Below are 23,163 nucleotides of genomic sequence, written 5' to 3'. Positions count from 1 at the left end.
GGGGGCTGTCACGTGATCGGGATATGACGGGAGTATTTGTGCGGGCTCGGGATGGGACGGGAGTGAAAATTGCTTCCCGTGTCACCCTCTAATTCAAATAAAGGCTTTATCTGATTTTGTTTTTTCAAAAGTAAAAGCAATCAGCAGACCAGGCACATACTGACATGTTCATTTACTGCATTTATAGTGGCTTTAAATAAGGACACAAATAACGTAGCCTAACTCATTTTATTCTGACATCAAACACATTCCACTTGGTCAGCTTCAATTTCAATTTCATTTCACTATAGAGTGAAACATTAAACTGTTGTATATTATCCATGCTGATAAATGCTTTAGAACTATAGCCTAACCATAGCTTTTGTGCAATCGCCTTTGTGATCTTGTGTGTTTTCTTTCGTTTCTAAAGTCTTTAGGCAAATTGTTTCCTATGTGTGGCTCAGACACATGGACTTGGGACATCACAGTCTGTGCTGTGGCCTCCATCCTCCTCCAGGGCAGTTGCCTCAGTTCATCATTAGATATGCAGGTTCCAGGGCAGTTGCCTCAGTTCACCATTAGATATGCAGGTCCCAGGGCAGTTGCCTCAGTTCACCATCAGATATGCAGGTCCACAGCGGTCCTCACAGTAGACAACAGTCCTTTCTTCATGAGGTAGGTCAGGTGTTTTGCTTAAAATGTCACAAACGTGATTTGAAAAGACTTGAGCTATTGAGAGTTATAATATCCATATCCACCAAATAGTGTCCTCTCATGGTAAGCAGGTCCACTGTGGCTTGACCAGGTCTCTGCAATGGGGAGGTGAGGTAGCGTAGTGAGGAGGTATGACGCATCAGCTCCTTCAGGTCACAGTGGTCAGTCGGTCCAGGATGAGAACAGGCCATCCTGCAATACTGTCTGGTTCATAAGCAGCTGGAGAGAAAGTGGATGAGATCATATTTCACTCTTTGGACTTATCCAACTGTACACCATGTTAACATCCCTCAGATGGGGAGTACTGGTTTAATTCACATTATTACACGGCTCTTCATAATGCTGAAGAATGCTCCATTCACTTGAATGGGCCTTCCCAACGTTCGGCGGTCTGCTAATTCTCACTAACAGACCGTTGCTAAGTATAACAGACCGCTGTCAAGGAAAATGGGCTTTGTGCTTCTATTTCACGTCTTTCATATCACTACGCAAGGACTGGAACTTCATTCAAAAGTGAAAGCGGACGGTTGATCAGCTGTGTTCTAAAGAATGTTTGATTCAAGTTCAGCGTGTGCTGTTGTCGAACTATTTGTTTCTCACCAAAAGCCACGATGAAACGGTAACAAATAGGCTATAGCCTAGGCTATGTAGGCTAAAGAGTCATATCGTGGAGAGTTTATTGTTTCGTTTTGGCAAGTAGCCGTGTAATAAGCGGGATAATGTATAGAACGCCGGTCTTTATTGGGAAAATAAGTCCCTTCAGGGCGAAACAAGACCCCTCCGCTGCGCTTCGGGGTCTGGTTTGCCCTGTCGGGACTTATTTTCCCAGTAATGACCAGCGTTCTATACATTATCCCTTACTTGTTAACATCCCTCAGATGACATGCTAAGGTAACACAATTCCCCTTTTTGAGATGTTAAAGTAACACTATTCCCCTTTTTGTCAATTGTCAACTAACTGGGTAAATTCAGTGCTAAGGGGGAACTGGTTTAATTCACAGTGATGTTTGCATATTGCAACATAACAACCTTCTCTCTTTTCATGTAGGAAAATAGCTTGTTACCATCAAAAGCCAGAGATCCATGAAAGCGTCAGCATAATTTCTGTCAGGAAGACTTAATTCGTCACTCATTCATTCATTACTTCCAACCAATCACCAGTCTGCATCAGTCTTTATAACGACATGACTTTGCACCTGCCTGTTGCTTTCAGGTGCTGATTTTAGATGTTCCCACCCTCCCTCCCCTAACCACCACCAGTTTGGTCCAGACATCCAAGGGGTAGGCTCCGCGCCTGCCGTCTCATACCGGCAGGATCTGCAAGGGTCTGCACACTCGGTGACCTGGACCGAGGACGGGGCCTATGCCAAAGACTCTCACTGTTGCTTATGTCTTTTGTAAACCCTTTGATGGATTAAAACTTAACTTTCATTATACATCCCCAATCTTTCTGGTAGAACTGCTGTTCCACAGGATGTTATCTGCAGGTTATTATTCATCCCTATCAGTCAGACTGAGTTGCACAACAGTAGGCTACTCACCATCACTTTAATGAATATGGACACTTGGACCATTCAGATCATTCTGATCACGTAACTGCTGTCATCACACTACAGCCTTCAACTTGTTCCTAGTAAGAAATAAACGTATTATCAGACAGGCAATACAAATAATTTAATATTAAAATAGACACCAAAAACAAACTATTGAAACTACTGTGTGTGTGTTTGTGTACACAATATCTGAGCAATTGTTTCATCAGTATTCTTGAAAATGGTAACCATGATAGCAGTAGACCTAAATTATAAAAAAAATGTTTTTAATAAAAAAAAAACGTTCTTACAGTTTGAGTTTGTTTGAGTTGATGAGTTTTTACCTTCTTAAAGCCATTGATCGCTGCTGTTCCACAAGATGTTACCTGTCGCGTATTATTCATCTCTATTCTCTCTGAGTTGCAAAACAGCAGGCTTGCTTTACTTGAAATGAACATGTTCATTTGATTCTGATCACGTACTGCACTATAGCTTTCAGCTTGTACCTAGTAAGAAACAAACATTATGATCAGACAGGCTATACAAAAAATATAGGTAGACATGGAAATAAGCTTTAATGAATAATTACAATTGTTACAATGTGATGAATGTGAGTTTTGATCAATAAGGTATGCAAAATAAATAAATGCAAACTAAATTGAAGAATAAAATAGACTACTGAAAATATATGTATGTGTGTGTATAAAACAAAATGTTAAGAAAATGTCTTTAAAAGTATTCTTGAAAATGTCAACTATGATAACAGTTCGCCTAAATCATAAAAAAATAATAATTAAATGAGAAACATGACTATTCTTACCTGGTTTGGTTGTTTGTTTTCCCCCCTCTTCCTTTTTAATATAAAGAGGCCAACCAGAACCCCACATATGAGGACTATACCAGCAACTACACTGACTACAATGGCAACAGTGTTTTTTCTTTCACCACATTCAGTGTCAGAAGATGTTGATCCTTTTCTCAAGACATCAAGTCTCAGCAACTCACACCTACAGAGGTCACATAAATAAGTACACTTTAGATACGTGACTAACATCTGAGTGTTTAATCTGAACCTGGAAACATGTACACTGTATGAACTCACTGTGTGTGTGGTCTGCAGGATGTGAATGATCCATCTGAGTATGTGTCACCTACACAGTCACCACACACAGTATCTGAAGATGATGTGCCTGCATGAAAAGACATAATTAAAACCAAGGTTGATATTTAATATGCCTTACTTTCATGTCAGTTTCTCATGGTTTGACTGTGTTACGTGCCAGTCTAGGGGTTAGACACGCAACAAAAGAGTTGAGGTTGAAAACCTCCAAAAAGGCGGACAAACCAAATATCGGTCAAATTTTAAAGTGTTTATTTACACCAAAGTGAATAGGTAATAATAAGAATAAAAATAACAAAAAACATTAGCTCAGAAATCATAAGTACAAACATAAAAAGTAGAAACATAATTTGAAAGCAAGGCCTAAAGTCCAAGCCCACGTCAAGGTCAAGCCAGCCTCTAAATCTGGCAATTCGAGCAAAAACAGCAAAAACTGCTGCCAGAATTGGCCATTAGCGTTACCACCAGCCAGGAGCTCCTGCAACACAGCTCATAGACAGGACAGAACAGAGCAGGGAAAAGCAACACAAACACACCGGAACATAACAGCCTGTGTGTGTTTTCACCTCTTCAACTAACAATGTCATCCTGTCTGTAGGATAGTTATAGAGGATTTCCTAACCTGGCTGTTTGATGTACTGTCCTGGTGAGCACTTTGTGTGTTCCACAGCTCCTCTGCAGCCATCTTTGATTGGGTCAGTGCAGTAGTGACTTTCCAGAGGCTCACAGAGTGTGTCTGAGGTGGAGCTGCACGCCCTCTTCACTCTTAGACCTGCAGCTATATTACAAGGATACAAGGATACAAGGAAGTTTATTGTCACATGCAAATAGTTACTGGAAGTAAGAAATGCAGTGAAATTATGTCTGGTGTCAGCCTATTTGTGCATTAATGGGGGCGGGGGGTAAAAAGTGCAGTAGAAGAGGGGTTTAGTAGATTAAGTGGCAATGGCTGCATAAAGGCTAGGTAATCAAAGACATGGGTAGATGGAGGAGAAATCAAAAATAATAAATAAAAAGTTCTATGGAGATGTGCAAAAGTTGGAGTATTACAGTAGTTATATAGAATAAAAGAAACAATGCAAAGACTAACATGTATAGTAGGCACCAAAATAGACTGGGGAGGTATTTACTTACTGGAGTCATAAACTGTGCAGGGTTTGCACACAGTGATTTCGTGGTAGTTGCAGTGTCTTAACACGTAGTGACCTATAATAAGTAAATAAGTCCCAATAACACACATCAAACATGGGTTTATATCATTCATGCCACATAGAGGAAGCTCTGAAAAGGGATATGTTGTGTAGCCTACTATGACAGACTCCTTACCAGGGCCACACATGGGACAACACCACTCTCCTGCAAGGTACTCAGCTCGGCCACAGGCAGCAAGAGTAGAGATCCCAGACACAGTCACGAGGAGGATCGTAGCAATAATCACCAGCTTCACCATGCTCTGTTCTGATTGGGGTGCAGTTCACTTCAACACTTTGTTCACAAAGCTAAGCCACACACTCATATCCTGCAGTGTTATAGATGCATCTGTGAAAACAATAAAAAATACTTTTAAACAATACTGTTGTGTCCAGGGGTTATGTGAGGGGCCTGTGGCGTTTTTTGTTTGTTTGCCTGTTTCTGGTTTCTGAGGTTCACAGATGCCCAGGTAATGACATGGAGAAATGACATACAATATCAATATAGGATGAGTGAGTCGCATCGGTAACATACATTATTTATCATTCATGAGGTCATTTGGGTTCAGTTAAAAAAACATGAGTGTTCTTCAACAATGTAAGCTTGTTTGGTTTCCTACCGCATATCCCCCCCACACACACACACACACGAGATATTAGTTCTGTTCCTGTCTGGATTGCAATATTTGTTCTCTCAGTATTATTATCCAGCCTCTTGGCCTACTTGTGCCCATATTTTGACTATTTTTCAACAAGTTCAAATAGGTCTTTGAGTTCCATAAAACATGTTTCTGAAGTTGTTTGGTGGAAATAGCGTGTAGGAAACGATTCTGCTGCTCATTACATATTCATGATCTGCAGCTAATTTGGCCACGCCCAAAGCTTCTAGAATCTCTGCCCACGCCCCACTGACTCTTACCACTACCACTACGTTAACTTTCACATGGACATGGCGGCAGTAGTTCAACCATACATGTTCGAACCAGAATCTGATCCTGAAGGAGGGGAGTCTCCTGCACTACCCTAGACTCAGAGACGCTTCTAAATGGTTAGTGAAACTTTCTATTTTTCTGAAACTTAGATAGTCAGTGTTTAGCCCGTGAAAGCTAAGTTAGGCTAGTCTAGCTATCGATAGCTAACGTTAGTGCCAGGTCAGGCACTATTTTGAATTATTATTCATTATTTATTAAACTTAATGAATTTGTATTCACACAGTAGTAAACTATATTGTGCTTCTTGTTCACTAAACGTGAAGTTATGTCTTGTAAGGGACTGTACGATATTTAGCGGGGGGGGAGGGCCGGTCGCCAGACGATCGGGTTAAAAATGTTCTGCCTGGCCCTCCCCCCTGGTCAATTTTTTTTTTCCAGGGGCCCCGGCTCAAAAAAATTCTCCTAGGCCCTCCCCCCTACGTGAATCAAATAAAACTGGTCGGAAAATTACGTTTACAAGGTTAAAACGGCCAGCAAATGTCATAAGCACACTTACACACACACGGGTACACAGTGTTGCGCGAGTTTGGTCACAAGCGGCCCGCGGTCGCCCGATATTTTAATCAACCCGACCGCAACTCGGACCGCGAATATTAATTAGGACAACATTATACCCGACCCGCGATCCGACCCGCTTATTTACAAAATATGTGCTTTTGGTTATAGCCTGCATGCAGTGTGACAGTAGGCCATTTCTGTAAAACAAACTAATTTATTTGCGAAACTTTATGCAGTAGAACTACTCGCAGTAGGCATGCAGGACATAATGTTTGCGCAGGAGAGAGAATGAGAATAAGAGCGCAAGCACGCACGCAACCACCAAGGATTAGAACACTAGGATAAGATTTGAAGGCCATGGACATACATCTTTCTTTCGAAAACAGAAATGGTGAGGCAAGGTAGGCAAGAGAGATACATTGCTGGTCAAAACGTTAGCGTAAGAACTGGTTTATAATGCTGAATGAAGCACAAAGCTTTACTAAAGCACATCCACTGTTTAAAGTCACAAACACAACGAACTAATAACTTTTATGCATGCGCGAACCTATAGCCTACTGGTAGATATGGCTGTGTAGCCTAGTCTGTGCCATAACATTTATTCCTGCAGGCTGCCCGTTTTGGCTGTCATACTTTTAAATGGCTTCGCAAGAAGTAGGCCTACATAGACCATAACTTGTACTACTGTCATCTTCTTTAAGAACTTTTCCCAATATTTCCCATAGCCTATATCGCTTTTCCTGAAGGGGTGTCTATTATTTTAACTCGCGTCTTCAGCTTCTGTTGACTTTACTGTATTGATGCTTTACTGTATTGATGCTAGCCTTTTAATTAATTTTAACTGACACGCCCGCAAATGACCCGAATATCATTAAAATATTTTGTTTATGACTCATAACCGCGGGTGACCTGCAAGCTTACAAGGGGGGTTGTGGGAGATTCAGGTAGCGCTGCGACTTTTTGGACTCGCCCACTCTGTCAAAGAGACGTGAATCATGTTTTGGCCTACAAACCTTTTAAAATATCGAAAACGGATCATTGATCAGGGAAAAAAAATATCATGGATCAGGAAAAAATAATTTTCCTCGGCCCTCCCCCCAGGCCAAAATATTTCTCCTGGGCCTTCCCCTAAGGCTTAAAAAATTCTCTAAGGCCCTCCTCCCCCTGACGACCGGCCCTCCCCCCCGGTAAATATCGTACAGTCCCTAAACACCGCGCTGCTTCAAGCTTCGCTCGGTTGGCAGATCCTGTAACCTGCTCTAACTTATTGTAACGATTTGATAACGAACCACACAGTTGTCCAATCAAAAGGTTTAATAGCGGAAGCAGGAATCAGTCAACACTAAGACAAAGACACCATTACATAGGAAACACAAGGGAAGTCAATAAAACAAGCACGATACACGAACAGGGTAGTCACATACAATACACCGGGCAAAACATGAGGTACAACGTAAAGAAAGACTACACAAGCTAACACATACATGACACGGAAAACGCAATTACACTAACTAAAACCGACATTACACAAACCAGCATTCACACACATTGCATTCTGGGAGGCTAGCACTCAGTCCAAAAGGCACCGACGTTACATTATAATATTTAATAACGTTACAGTTTTTTCACTGTACTGAGTAGTATTTTTCTGTCATACTTATGAGACTTGCATGTATGCGCTTGATATATTGGTGTATACTGATGTGTTCGCATTGTAAACTTGAGAAAGTCTAGCCTAGCACTACTTACCATTCACCTACTTACGTCAGGCTGAGAAAAAGTACTAGCTAGCTGGAGCACGCTCGTTCAAATGTAATTGTGGGTGCTATTATTGGGTAAAAAATACCAGGTTTATTATTTCTTTAGCTTTATTCATGCATGACTCCTTTTGTATTTGTTTGTTTAGGTGCACATGTGGAAATTGTGCAACAATGCTGTCAGAGCCTGAGAATTTATGCTGCGAGGAGGTACCACAGGTAACATGATCTTTCCTATACTTATGTCAGCAATGTATGATTGCAGACAAGATGCCACTGCAGATACTTACCTTATGTTATGCATAATAGGTTACAAGACGGCTGCAGCAGCTGGATGAAAGGCCTCCATGTATGATAGGCAAACAGGTTCTAAACCTGGACGGTCTAAATGTGTTCTCACTGCAGAATGCATGCAACATTTACAGGGCTGACTACGGTCCTTTACAGTTATGGGGAATAGAGCAGTGAGTTATCTGTAATAACCTACTTACATTCACTGTTCATACAACATAATAAAGCAAATAGTCTGCCAAAGCCTCTCAGATTTTTTTCGTTAACTTATAGCCAAGTATTTTTCTTAGCAAACTGTATATTACACAAATTCACATGAAGCATTTTACACATGCAATAAACATTTATTTACCACTGTCATTGTACATAAAAATACAGTATTGAATGATTCACTGATTCCAAATTAGACATACATTATAAAACCTTTTGACTAGCAATGTTCATTTTTCTCAGTCGTTACAGGTATTAAGCCTACAGAAGTTTTGTGAGCTGGTGCTGGGGCTTCCTTGGTAGAAAGATACGGGTAGTGATCGCCTCATGTGTCGTGACGGGAGTTTCCTGACGCCCATGGAAGATATGTAGGCTTCAAACTCCCGCCCCTTGATTGAATCTTGAGACATAGCTGGCGATGACCTCCTCCTTGTCTGGATGCTCATATTGTGAAGACAGGTCCGGCGGGATGTTTATCTTCAGAATCTTGTCTCCCTACGATGATGGGTCAACAAAGACTTTCTCCATGATCATGTCCATCAAATCATCAACATACCCTGTGCAATACACATACACACAAAAAAGTGAATCACTAGTATAATTTACTACATTATTCAACAACTGTTCATTTTGCACGTGAAATTTTGTAGTTTCTCAGGTATTTAAATACGTTTGTTTGGTTTTATTTATTGTGTTGAAAGCACTGTTGCAGTACTTTGTCATGTACAATGTAAATGTTTGTTTTTGTGTAAAAAAAACAAAAACTTACGGAATGTAGCGTCTGTCTTCACTGGTCTGGCTCTGCACTCTCCCTTCCTGGATTTTGGAAAGCTCAGTTTGTAAAGAGGATCCCCTGAAGATGTGGTGGCTTGTCCTCGATTAGCATTCTCATTATAATGCAGTGCAGCCAGTCTTGGACAGTAAAAAGAAAATCAGACATGAAGACAATTTCAAGGAATGGGCAAATTTTATCAAAGAATAAACAGTTTAATTTACCTGCACAGTATTCCCAGATATGGATAGACCACGTTTTTGGGTGCGAACCGCAGAATGACACTATGGAACGCCTCCAAAGAGGACGTCTGATAGTGGGGACTGAGTTTGGCAATATCCTTCAGGACAGTCTTCTTGGTCAGCTCCTTTTTCTAGATTGTAGAATGCAGGAGTTCCTGCAAGACAAAATATATATATATATAGCACATATCATATTTTTGGTAATGACCAAGAAGACAGTTGTGTGCCAACACTCTTTCTTTCAGGGGGCTCAGTCTGGCAACCAATATATTTTGTAGCTGGTCTTTCTTCTGTATGTAATGTTTATGATGTACTGGCCTATACAAAAAGAGAAATGACATCAACTTCATCTTACATGTATGCCAACAGCTACATCAAGTAAAAAAAGGATCACTAATAAATACTACACAAGAGAAGAAACTAATTACAAATAATGGTTGGCTTTGAGGGTAAATTGTCCAGTGATGTAGCAATTTCAACCATACACTCGTTCTACCCTGGACAACACTAACATATTCCAGTTCAGAAAACATTTCCAAACGCATTATTTTAGCAAATTCCCCGAAACCGCCGAGGATGTGTACTGCATGACCGATTTTGTCACAGGGTTTGAATGTCGAGACAATGCTGATTGCTAAGCTAGCGGTTAGCGTTAGTGGTGTGCGATACTGTAAAATTTGGTTTCGATCCGATACGAATTAAATATAGGGTCAGTATTGCCGATACCAATACTGATATTTGTAACTAAAAGTAGTTTATATACTTTTATGTAGGGGAGAACAGTGTGTCATGATTTATGACGTGAATAAGACATCAATATGCTAAATCTGAATACATTTCCATGACCACTAATGATTTTATGATTTCCACTGTTAATAGTTTACAAGAATTTCAGCAACGAAACATTGCAAAGCCGGCATGCAAAATGTGAAAGGAATGGTGTTTGCATGACTGTAAGATTGCCCTTGGTGAAACAGGAACAATGCATTTTGAACAAATTAAGATATATTGGAAGTGAACTCAAATTAAAGTATCGATCCCATCACGCTGGTATCGATCCGATACCAATACCAATGTTGGTATCGATACTATCGATATTTGGATCGATATGCCCACCCCTAGTTAGCGTTGCCTTGTACGGTGGCAAAACACTACCTACTTGGTTAGTTTAGCAAAACACTGCTTGGTTAGTTCGTGTAGAATTGCAAAATAAACACAGGTAAATACATGCACAATTTGACATCTCCCTTATACATGAATTAGCTGCTAAAAAGATCAGAAACATATGTTTGGATTAGGGGCGAGCTAGGCCTAGCTACTGTATCTTCTGATGTGGTGGGCAAAAATCTACTGTAGCTTGACGACCAAACTTGTAATCTCGCCCACACACACACTTGTTTTAAACTGACTTTTTGTTGCGCAACCAATTACAGCATAGAAATCTTTTACAAATGCACAACTTTCGAAAGTTTCGCTGGACAATGGCTTTGCAGGAGAAACCAAGCAGACTTGTAAACTAACTAATGTTAGAAGCTAGCGCTAGCGGTTAGCCGCCTCGGTGTCAATGGCAAAACACTGCTACAACACACACGAGTTTACCCTAATTTACAAATGAAATTGTATAGAACTACTTACATGTTCCTCATCTGCAGGTATTTCGTGCAAAGTTGGAACTGCGCCGTCGTTTAAGATGAGTTTCCCGGCTAATCCTGCCTTGTACTGACCGTAGTTTGAGAAACAGTCAGTCTCGAAATGATTGTTGCCAGTTTCTTGCCAACTGTAGCAGGGATATTGCAATCAAATCTCAATCCATGCCGCTCTTCTGTCCTCTTCGGCTGGGACACGATGAAGTGTTTTGTGCTCTTTTGTACAGCCAACAACAGAGCATTTCGCATGGGACTTAGACATGGTGCATAATCCGAACCAGTGCTTCCAAATCGGTAACAAAATGGCTGCTATCCGAGAAGTTTACTGCTGAACCTGGTGGGTGGAGACACTGTACGTATGCTCTGAGGGGGTGGGAATATTCAAATATTTCGGCTTGTGACGTAAAAACCCGTGGCGATTTTGAACAGCTCACCCAGAGGCTGAAGGTGGGATCAATTCTGAAACCTGTATCTCACTCAAAACAGCATGGATGGTTTTCCTTACAAGTTTGTATGCATGTGGAAGCACGAGAGACACACAATAACACCCCAAATCCCAGAAAAAGTGATTTTTGCATAATATGGGCACTACTTGTAGCTCAATGCCCTATATGTCAGGCTCTTGAGGGAAGGCTTTTCAGCCAGCTCATACATTTTAGATGGACTGTTACGTGTGTTGTAGCAGCTATTGTTTTAGTGTTCGACATACAATATAAATACAATATAAGAATGTAAGCATATAAGCAATATGGGACGAGTGAGAGTGGCTAAGTTTCTAAGTTTACTTAGACCTTCTCTAAGTAAACTGTAACACTAAAGCAAGAGGCTACACTGAGATTCTGGAGGAAAATCTCAGGCAGTGTGCCAAGAGACCTGCCCCAATAGGCATAATTGGACCAATAAACCATACAATGATGCAAAACATACAGCCAAACAAGGCAAGAAATGGTTAACAGAGAACAATGTCAACATTTTAGAGTGGCCAGAGTCCAGACATCAATCAGTCAAAAGTTAGCACAAGGCCAAAGTGATGGCAAATAATCATTCCTGCCTCAAAACCCAGATTGCTGCTAAAAAGGTGCGGTCTACAATCATGTGGAGACATGGAGAGGCTTGGTAGGTATAGAGCTGCACAGTCCCGCCCACAGCCGATGCCGGATGTAAAAAGTCAATGCAATTTCTCCATTGACAATTGCGGTGTAAGCCATAAAAACTTAACTGCACGTGGTAGACTTAAAACCAGCTACGGTTGTACTAAGCGATTGTATATGCTCCTATAGACACCAAGAGTTCGTGGGGCACTAACCTTGTTTTGAGATAAATGCCTTTTATTCGCGATCTCTTGGATAAGTACTTCATTACCCACAATCCTGAACAATCCCACAATCCCACAGTGATGCCTCTGATTGGTGGAAAGGCCGTTATGGTCATAGTTTGAAACTTTCTCAGCGGGAAAATATTGACAAAGATGGAGGAGTTTTTTACTGCCTATGGCGAAAATCTTAATGTGATTAAAAACTTTCTTGACGAATATTGGTACTTGTATCAACAAAGATTGGGGTTTATACATCACACGAACTTAGTCAGGGCCAATACACTGATATATATACCGGAACTTAGTCAGGGCCAATACACTGATATATATACCGGATCCGGCCCCCGAATGAATTATCTACGGCCCCCGGGATGATATTTGATTCGTATTAGAACCGGCCCACAGGCCACAGCCGCCGGCTGCTGTTTTGCACGCACCAATACTCCATTTCCCACCATGCAACGGTAGCCCACGAACTCAGTGCGGCGCCGCAAGTGGGCCTCGGCTTCATTATTCATCAGTATTCAGTCAGGGCAGATGTCAACTTTCAGCTACCCCCCCTCCCCAGTGTTGTGCCTGAACGCGTTCATTGAACGAAAGTTCATGAACTCGTTCATATTTTGAGCGAACGTGAACTGAACGTACTGTATTAGCCTAACTGCCTGATTAACTGCCTGATTAATCTCCTTTAATATGGCAGCATGCAGGTCACCATTTGTCAAACTATGGGCCGCGGTCCGCAATGTGGACAATGGTCTGCAGAGTGAAATTATTCCCGGGCCATGGTCTGATAATTTGCTGCGCAATTGATCAAGGAGCCACGGACAGAAAAAGAAAACAAACATTTCTGCAATTAGTAGGAAATACTTGTTTGGTGTCATCAAACATAGAGGCATAGAATTAAGTCGTGGTATGGGCGTTTATTCAATGCATGCGTGTGCACGTTGGTAGCAAAGCTAAGCTTCAACCTATTGGAAGGCTATTTAATTATGAAACGACATTTAATAGAACGACGTGGATTTATGCAACTTCCATAAAAAAACAGCACAGACTATATAAAACACTGTTTGGCATTAAGTATTAAAGTCAGCCAAAAGCTATTAATTAGTCTTAGTTAAAGATAGTTAAAGATCTCCAGATCAGTGATTTACGCATGATCTGATCCGCCATTTACCATTCACAAAAGCTGGTATTGTGTTTCCTGAATCCTTACATTCAGGCATTCAAATGAAATGTAATTAGCATATAAAAATTCTATCAGTGTATGATGCTTGCATGAGGGAAACATCCCAAAACAACAGCACCCATATAACTGCTGTTGTTTTGAGAAGTATTTCTAATGCAAGCATCATGCAACAATGCAAAAACAATGAAACTATTGTAGGCCTAATTATATTTTACATTAGTAAAGCAGTACTCTGATGTGCATGTTTTCACAAACTTTTGTGAACAATCTTAGCACTTTAAACATTGACTGTTTTGAAGTGCATGTATAGCAATATAGTATCAAAATAATAATAATTGTGATATCATTATGATAATTTGATGGGGGGTGGGAGGAGGGGGTGGGTTCATGTAGGTGGGCCCTATGACCCCAAAGTATGCCTTGACTGGGCCTCAGGTCAAAGAAGTTTGAGAAAGGCTGATGAAGACGACAAAGCAGCAAGGAGGCATCGTATGATCATTTAAACAAGTTTTATGACAAGGTCGGTGAGGATGGGAAAAATCGTACATTTCTGTGCAAACTTTGCCCGCACTTCAGTCACAGTCATTATTCATTTAATCATTAAATAAAATACAGTACACATCTTGGTTCAATAGGTTACGTGCAGTCATTTTAATATGTTTTAATAAACATTGAACCAGTCCGGCCCTCGGCTTGTAGCAAATTTGTTTTTTTGGCCCTCTAATGTATTTGACTTTGACATCCCTGGGCTATAGCGTTCATGGGCTTTGGAAAAACCTTTTCCCCAGTGAAAACATCATTCCGCGTCATTCACGTCATGTAATGTGTGAGTTAGAGGTCGGAAACTGGGGCTAGATTTTGCTAACAGAGTTGCTCAGTTAGGGGCTCGTCATCACTTTTGTCGTCACGTTGTAGTTCGTTTGTAGTCCATGTGGCCTTTCATGTCCAACAGTTTTAATGTGAACTTGGGAATTTGCTGTTTTTGTCACTTGAAAGCTGCATATCTTTCTTTCACAAGCGTCTTACACTATATTTTAAGCAAATACAGTTGTTTATTTAGGATTAGTGAGTGTATGTTTTAACCTTTTGTAGCCCAGTGCATAAAGGGTTAACTTCTAAAAGCCAGCTGGCCAATGAGAGCGCGACCCCTGCGTCTCCACAGCAACCACAGAAAAACTTTTGAATGAACTGAATTAATTGATTGTGACACATTGATTGTTTAAACTGTTGAAATTGATAATACATTTTGTTGAATTGATACACATACATACTATAATACACTGAATATTTATTGTATATATTTTTATTTTCTTGTACCATTGAAAGATCACATTGAATATCTTAGAACTTAGGTAAGATAAGGGTGCACCCAAATATAGAACCGTATATAGAACATCTGATATTGTTATTTATTGCACTGCACTTTGTATTCTATTTATTTCAATCTATTCATTGTACTTATTGTTATTTATACCATTTTATTCATTCACTCTTTTTACTTATTAAATGTCATCATTATTCTAACATAAACTTTAGCTTGTTGCATCCATCTACCTCCAGTAGTCTTATCTAGAAACTTCTGATTCTGGTCCAAGTAACTAGACATAACCCATAATATAGTAAATTGAGCCGAGTGCTACAGTAAAATATGGCGAGCCCAGCCAGGAGGTAGATGAGTAATTTGTAATACTTTTTCACCATTTTGAAATAGTAATTTAACAGTGTCTAGCGACCCAAAACCTTGGTATAAGTATTAACAATAATATAATACTAAAATTCTGATATTCACTGACTTTTAATAAACTGAAATCAACCTAAAAATATGGATATTGTTCAGAACCACGCTATAAAAATTCCAAATGCCGTTTTAGTTAGAGGCATCACTGGAACAGAAAGAGATGAAGACATTTTAGATTTCCTCAAACAATATGGATCTATTAATCAAATAATACCAGTTGAGGATTTATCCTCAGAATTTTATCCAAGCTTAATTTTAGAATACAATTCAGGTGCTGCCGTAAAGGCTTTAGAACCCAAACTACCCTATGCTCATGGTGGTGGTGACAGTAGTTACCGAGTACAAGCTCTTAGCAGTGTTTACTCACAAACTGTAGTGTATAACACAACTAAAGCCTGCCTTACTGAACTCAAAGATATAGCCAAATGTAGTGGGAAAGATTTTGCTGAAGTTCTTAAAGAAATGATGTCCCAAATTAGTCAGTCAATTGCTGATTTACCCCATGCACCATCTAATGACACTGAGCCAAACCCTAGTTCACCTGCATTAGCTGCAGTAATAACAAAACCCCCTTGTAATGCTCGTCAGAGCTACACAGATACACCAATTCCCCCCACTCCACACACCAGAACCCTAAATACCACAGCTTTAACTGCTAATGATTTAAACCCTCCTGAAGTACAGCGAGTAGTAGTTGAGCACATTGTTAAAAGAGAAGACATTGGTCTGCAGATGCAGTCATGCCCTAAACTACGTGCCTTTTCTGGAAAAGCCCCCAGACCCCCTCATGAACCTGATTATGATACCTGGCGTTCCAGTGTTGAACTTATGATGAGTGACCCTGCCATGTCAGACCTACAACGATCACGAAGAATACTTGAAAGCCTCCTGCCTCCTGCCACTGACATTGTCAAACATCTGAGCCCAAACAGTTTACCTGCTGCTTATCTTCAGTTGTTAGATTCTGCTTATGGAACCGTTCAAGATGGCGATGAGCTGTATGCCAAGTTCATGGGCACATTTCAGGATGCTGGTGAGAAACCGTCCTCTTACCTGCAACGTCTGCAGGTAGCTCTGAATCAGGCTGTTAAGCGAGGTGGTGCTGGAAGTGAGGAAGCTGACAGACATCTTCTCACACAGTTTTGTAGAGGTTGCTGGGATAATGCCATTTTGTCCGAACTTCAGTTAAAACAAAAGAAAACATGTCCCCCATCGTTTGCAGAGTTGCTTTTACTGCTGCGCACAGAGGAAGATCGTCATGCAACTAAAGAAATGCGTATGAGGCAACATCTAGGCGCCACTGGTAGGCAGAAAGTGTCATCACATGTGCAATCTGCGTATTGCGGTGACGAAGAACAGGGTGCATATGCTGCACTTAGCACACACACACAGGAACTTGCGAAGCAGGTAGCACAGATACAAAGCCAATTAGCAGCAATGACCCCAAAGCATAACACTAACACAAACAGAAATTCTAGTGGTCGATCATGGGAGAGAAAGAAAAATGAGGAACGAACAAGAGAACATGTTCAGCATACAATGCAAAATCAAAACTCTAAGCCCCGTCCCTGGTACTGTTTCAGATGTGGAGAGGATGGCCACATTAAGCCAAACTGTGATAGCCCACCAAACCCAGCTCTGGTAGCAGGAGATGTGGGAAAGAGAAAACCCCAACTCCACTCATGAACATTTAAACTAGAAACAGTCTCTATTTCGGGGCGAATGGGGACTGTAGCTGGCAGATCATGTCCCGCTAAAACCAAGCACAAGCAGCGTGCCAATCTTAAACAGTCCTACGCTAGGAAACCAACATTTAAACTACCCAGAGGATTAGTAGGATCAAAATGTACAGCTTCAGTGAACATAGCTGGTGTCCAATGTAACTGCTTACTAGACACAGGATCTCAAGTAACCACAGTTCCAGACTCATTTTATCAACAACATCTTACAAGTCAAAGCATCAAACCTCTTCATGACCTTTTAGAGGTTGAAGGTGCAGGAGGACAGTCTGTTCCTTATTTAGGTTACATAGAAATACCAGTTACATTTCCCAGAGATTTCCTTGGAGTTGACTTTGAGATCCCCACTCTTGCACTTGTTGTTCCAGATATACATCCTGACGGTCAGTCGTCAGTATTAATAGGCACTAACACGCTTGATGTGCTTTATGAAAAGTATTCAGATATTGCGATCCCAAACCACCGACCCAGTCCTTATGGATATAGGGCCTTACTTAACACTCTGGAGTTGAGACACAAGCAAAACACAAATAGTGCTATAGCGTTAGTCACAACAGTTGGAAAGATTTCTGCTGTCATCCCTGCAGGCCAAACAGTAGTCTTGGAAGGATCAGCTAATGCTCAGAGCGTTCCCACTGGCAAATGGGCCATTATGGAACATCCCACCCAGTCTTCGTTGCCGGGTGGCCTGAGTGTCAAGAGTTGCTTAATTTCTGTCCCTACGAAGGCACCATATAAAGTTCCTGTTGTCATTACAAATGAATCAGACCATGATATCACAATCCCCTCTTCCTGTGTGATTGCTGAACTTGCCACTTTCCACTGCATCTTATCTCAACAAAGTGTTGCTAATAGAGAAACCATGAACACGACTCAAGAAACTGAGCTCAACTTTAACTTTGACAACTCTCCCATACCCCCTGAGTGGAAAGACCGTATTATCAATATGTTAAAAGGAATGCCTGAAGTATTTGCCCACCATGATTTAGATTTCGGTTGTACAGACAAAGTGAAGCATACCATCAAACTTCATGACGAGACCCCCTTTAAGCATCGTGCCCGGCCCATACACCCTCAAGACATTGATGCAGTTAGAAAACACCTCCATGAATTGCTTGATGCTGGTGTGATTAGAGAGTCTGAATCCCCGTACTCCTCACCCATTGTAGTAGTAAGGAAAACGTAACAATGATGTCAGACTGTGTATAGACTACCGAAAACTCAATCTCCAAACAGTAAAAGATGCCTATGCCCTTCCCAATCTAGAAGACACTTTTTCAGCCTTAACCGGTTCTAAATGGTTCACTGTCCTTGATCTCAAGTCAGGATACTACCAAATTGAAGTTGATGAAGCAGACAAAGCCAAAACAGCATTCGTCACACCATTAGGATTCTGGGAGTTCAACCGAATGCCCCAAGGCATAACCAATGCGCCCAGTACTTTCCAAAGACTTATGGAAAAATGTGTAGCAGACATGAATTTAAGAGAAGTTTTGGTATTTTTAGATGACTTCATAATCTTTTCAAGAACTCTGGAGGAGCATGAAAGTAGATTGATGCGAGTGTTGAACCGTCTCAAAGAATATGGACTCAAGTTATCCCCTGAAAAGTGCAAATTCTTTCAAACGTCTGTGCGCTACCTTGGACATATAGTGTCTGAAAATGGAGTTGAGACTGATTCAGAGAAGATTAGCGCATTAAAAACCTGGCCAATTCCCAAAAATCTAAAAGAATTGCGTTCATTTTTAGGCTTTTCAGGTTACTATCGCAGATTCATAAAGGATTACTCAGTAATAGTCAGCCCACTTAACGAACTGACCCGTGGATATCCACCAGTCCACAAGGGGTCAAGAACCAAAGGGAAACCCCAAAGGAATTCAGCAGTTGGGCATCCACCGAAAATAGAGGCAGTTGGGAATCCACCGAAAACCGAGGCAGTTGGGCATCCACCAAAAATAGAGGCAGTTGGGCATCCACCGAAAATAGAGGCAGTTGGGAATCCACCGAAAACCGAGGCAGTTGGGCATCCACCGAAAACCGAGGCAGTTGGGCATCCACCGAAAATAGAGGCAGTTGGGAATCCACGGAAAACCGAGGCAGTTGGGCATCCACCAAAGATAGAGGCAGTTGGGCATCCACCGAAAACCGAGGCAGTTGGGCATCCAGCAAACAGAACAGGTTACTTTAACCCGAAGGAACCATTTGGCTCTCGCTGGACTCAAGCCTGCCAAGAAGCATTTGATACCATCATCTCGAAACTTACCTCAGCCCCAGTTCTTGGTTTTGCAGACCCCAAGCTACCATATGTCTTACACACCGATGCAAGTACCACCGGCCTTGGAGCTGCATTGTATCAGGAACAGGAAGGGAGATTGAGAGCCATAGCTTTTGCCAGTAGAGGACTGTCAAGAAGTGAATCACGCTATCCAGCTCACAAATTAGAATTTCTTGCCCTCAAATGGGCTGTGACAGAAAAATTCCATGACTATCTTTATGGAACCCAGTTCACTGTTTTCACCGACAGTAACCCAATGACATACATACTCACCACTGCCAGATTGGATGCCACCAGCTATAGATGGCTTGCAGCATTGTCAAACTTCACATTTAAACTCCAGTACAGAGCTGGCAAACAGAATATTGATGCAGATGCCCTGTCCAGAAGACCACATGGCCAACTCTTAAATGACAGTCATTCCAAGAAAGAGCAAGAACGAATCCGGCACTTCACTCAGTTTCATCTGGACGATACAGAGCCCATGGGTGACATTGACCAGGATGTGGATGTTGTGAAAGCCGTCTGTGAGAGCCGTCTTGTTAAAGTTTCACACGACCAGCACTACAGTGACTGTGGTATTACTCTTGTTGAGTCTCTTGCTGTCTCTGCAGATGCCCTTCCAGAGAGCTATGCCACAGAGAGTGACCATGGGTTACCAACCATCCCCTCCTTCTCACAGTTTGAACTTAAAGAAAAGCAGAGAGCAGACTGTACCATCAGAGAAGTGATTGCTCAAATGGAATGTGGAGAAAAACCACCTCCCACAGTGCGCAAAGAGCTCCCCGACCTCCCTCTTTTGTTGCGGGAGTGGAATAAACTGGAATTGCACGATGGGGTTCTGTACCGCAAAAGACATGATGCAGGTCACACCACATATCAACTTGTTCTTCCTGAAGAACTCAGAGAAACTGTTTTGCATAGTTTGCACAATGACATGGGACACATGGGAATTGATAGGACACTAGATCTTGTTAGAACCAGATTCTACTGGCCAAGAATGTCTGTTGACGTAGAGCACAAAATCAAGACCTGTGATAGATGTGTGCGAAGAAAAAGCCTTCCCGAAAGATCAGCCCCTCTAGTAAACATAAGAACATCAAGGCCATTAGAACTTGTTTGCATGGATTTCCTTACTCTTGAGCCAGATAGCAGTAACACCAAAGACATCCTGGTGATAACAGATCACTTCACAAAATTTGCAGTTGCCATCCTTACTCCCAATCAGAAAGCTAGAACCGTTGCAAAGTGTCTATGGGACAACTTCCTTGTGTGCTATGGAATCCCTGAGAAGTTGCACAGTGACCAAGGACCTGAATTTGAATCTCGCCTAATTAAGGAGCTGTGTGAAGTATCAGGAATACATAAGATCAGAACTACCCCATACCACCCACGGGGTAATCCAGTTGAGAGATTCAATAGAACATTGCTGAGCATGTTAGGTACCCTAGAATACAAGCAAAAGTCCCACTGGAAGGAGTTTGTTAAACCCTTAGTACACGCCTACAATTGTACCAAGAATGATGTAACCGGATTCACCCCATATGAGTTGATGTTTGGCCGTAAGCCCCGCCTGCCAGTTGACCTAGCATTTGGTTTACCCTTTAAAGAAAAACAAGAAAAATCCCATTCGCAGTATGTGCAAAATCTCAAATCTCGACTAGAGGAAAGTTACCAATTGGCCTCTCGCAATGCTCAGAAAGTTGCTGATAGAAATAAATCCCACTTTGACAAGAAAATTACCACTTCCATCCTTGAGATCGGAGATAGAGTGTTGGTGAGAAATGTGAGACTGCGTGGCAAGAACAAACTAGCGGACAAATGGGAAAAAGACATCCATGTTGTGGTTAAGCGTGCCGGAGACCTTCCAGTCTACACAGTAAAGGTAGAGTCCTGAGATGGCCCCATGCGTACCTTGCACCGCGATCTCCTTCTTCCTTGTGGCTTCCTCCCTGTGCCAGAGGAAGTAGAAGAGCTGCCCCCAGACCCCAAGCCCACTCAGCGAGTCAAGACACGTCAGAGCGTTCCTGAATGTGAGACAGAAGCCACTGAGTCAAGTGATTCTGAAGATGAGTTTTTAGCCTCCCCTTTAGCCCCCTTAATTGAGGAACGTCCATGTCACAGTTCTAGTCAATTTACATCCCGCTACGACAATCTATCATCTGGGACAGATGGTATTCAAACCCCCGGCGCATCTGTAGGTCACAGACTCGATACTGAACCTGTGCCTCACCGGCCCGAGGTCTGTCTAGAGTCTTCTCCAGCCCTGCTTTCTGAGTATACGTTTGGCTCTGTCCCTGTCCCTCATCAGCTCGAGGATTATCTGGTGTACAGCCCGGGTCAACCTCCTGAAGATGCAGTCCCCTCCGCCCTGAGTGCTGAGTCTGTGAATCACCCCTCAAGCTCTACTGTAAAGGCCCCCTCCGTCTCCCTCCCTGCTCCCAGCAGCTTGCCTGGGACCTACCCACTGGAAGTAACGGATGTAGTACAAACTGTACACGACTGTCCCTCTGCAGCTCCCCGTCAGCTTTTGGACAACTCCAGTTCATTACCCATTTATCCAGAGCCCAGTTATGGACTCGTGGAGTCAGGACCTAAACTCTGTCCAGAGACCTCAGACATACAGGAGAACCTTCCAAGACGGTCACAGAGACAAAGAAGAGAGCCCAATAGATTGCAGTACACACAGATGGGAAAACCCTTGATCTCAATTGTCCAAGCCCTTTTTCATGGCCTAACTGTAGCTTACACAGATGCTCTATCTGAAAGTGATGGCCCTGATTCACTCTCCTGTCCCTCACTCCCTGTGATCCTCACTCAGCCCGGTCATTCATGCAACGGGACGTGCATGGGTTCAAGGGGGGAGGGTGTAGCCCAGTGCATAAAGGGTTAACTTCTAAAAGCCAGCTGGCCAATGAGAGCGCGACCCCTGCGTCTCCACAGCAACCACAGAAAAACTTTTGAATGAAATCAAACGAAAGACACGAACCAACACGAACTAACACGAACCAACGAGAAAATTTATCAATAAGAACTCAATAAGAAGAGAAAAGGTAATTATTTGGTCCAATAATAAGTTAGAACATGGTGTGATATGATAAACATGATTAGTAATGAAATTAATATGATATAGAAACCTGAACGACAACATAAACCTGACCGGAGAGAAAACGATTGACAGGACTAACGTTAAATCGAATGGATTGAAGGTACATATTTAACTGTAATATTTACAAGATTAGAACAAGACTAAATACATAAATAGTAATGTAGACATAATTATGACCGTAGACATCCAGAAGACAAAACTTCAAACAGAACTGCAACTTTCTGAACTGCCTGTACTGCATCGAATGCTGGCTTCGGTGAGTTCGTTTTTTTCCGTTAAAAGTTTATGCTAAGCTAGGTTTGCTACTAGAGCTACTGCTGGTGCAGCACCATAAAAGCCTAACGCTAGCTTGAACTCCGGTAATGTTTAATAAACCTTTTAACATAGACCAGTTTCATATAATTTATTTATTGATTTAATTTATTTGATGTGACTATTTATTGGATGTTTTGTACTCTGAGACCTGGATACATGATTGTTTCTGGCCTGTATATTTACAGGTCAGGTTTTTTATAGTGGATAAAAGATCTGAATTGATGGCGAGCCTCCCAGAATCCCGAATCTGAACTTCCTTTCACCTTTCATTTCCCTTCACACCACTGTGGTAGGACTGTAAGACTGACCCAGACTGACCTTTTGACTATTCCCTGACCTCCTGATAACTTCTGAATGAACTGAATTAATTGATTGTGACACATTGATTGTTTAAACCGTTGAAATTGATAATACATTTTGTTGAATTGATACACATACATACTATAATACACTGAATATTTATTGTATATATTTTTATTTTCTTGTACCATTGAAAGATCACATTGAATATCTTAGAACTTAGGTAAGATAAGGGTGCACCCG

At 41.6% G+C, this 23,163-nt stretch overlaps 1 protein-coding gene across 3 annotated transcripts in view; it reads right to left on the bottom strand.

Moving 5' to 3' along the window:
- Window positions 1-214: 214 nt before the first annotated feature.
- Window positions 215-23,163, bottom strand: part of LOC143101392 (tumor necrosis factor receptor superfamily member 5-like) — a 31,343-nt gene continuing 8,394 nt past the window's right edge. For 2 of the 3 annotated variants that reach the window (XM_076264703.1, XM_076264702.1), the window contains exons 2-7: window positions 4,672-4,884; window positions 4,480-4,551; window positions 3,968-4,123; window positions 3,328-3,415; window positions 3,046-3,232; window positions 1,966-2,731 (exon numbers count right to left, since the gene is read on the bottom strand). In XM_076264703.1, the coding sequence (XP_076120818.1) occupies window positions 2,513-2,731; window positions 3,046-3,232; window positions 3,328-3,415; window positions 3,968-4,123; window positions 4,480-4,551; window positions 4,672-4,795 (846 nt within the window). In that variant the 5' untranslated portion in view covers window positions 4,796-4,884 and the 3' untranslated portion in view covers window positions 1,966-2,512. Of the gene's footprint in view, window positions 913-1,965; window positions 2,732-3,045; window positions 3,233-3,327; window positions 3,416-3,967; window positions 4,124-4,479; window positions 4,552-4,671; window positions 4,885-23,163 lie in introns of those variants that run through there. The other variant, XM_076264704.1, reaches the window with a different exon arrangement.

The sequence above is a fragment of the Alosa pseudoharengus genome, unplaced genomic scaffold (assembly GCF_046254945.1).
Source record: "Alosa pseudoharengus isolate Yale_2024_CS ecotype anadromous, Long Island Sound unplaced genomic scaffold, YU_APseudo_1.1 YU_APseudo_1.1_scf_34, whole genome shotgun sequence".
Taxonomy (NCBI): Eukaryota; Metazoa; Chordata; class Actinopteri; order Clupeiformes; family Clupeidae; genus Alosa; species Alosa pseudoharengus.
This window is presented reverse-complemented; position numbering and strand designations above follow the sequence as displayed.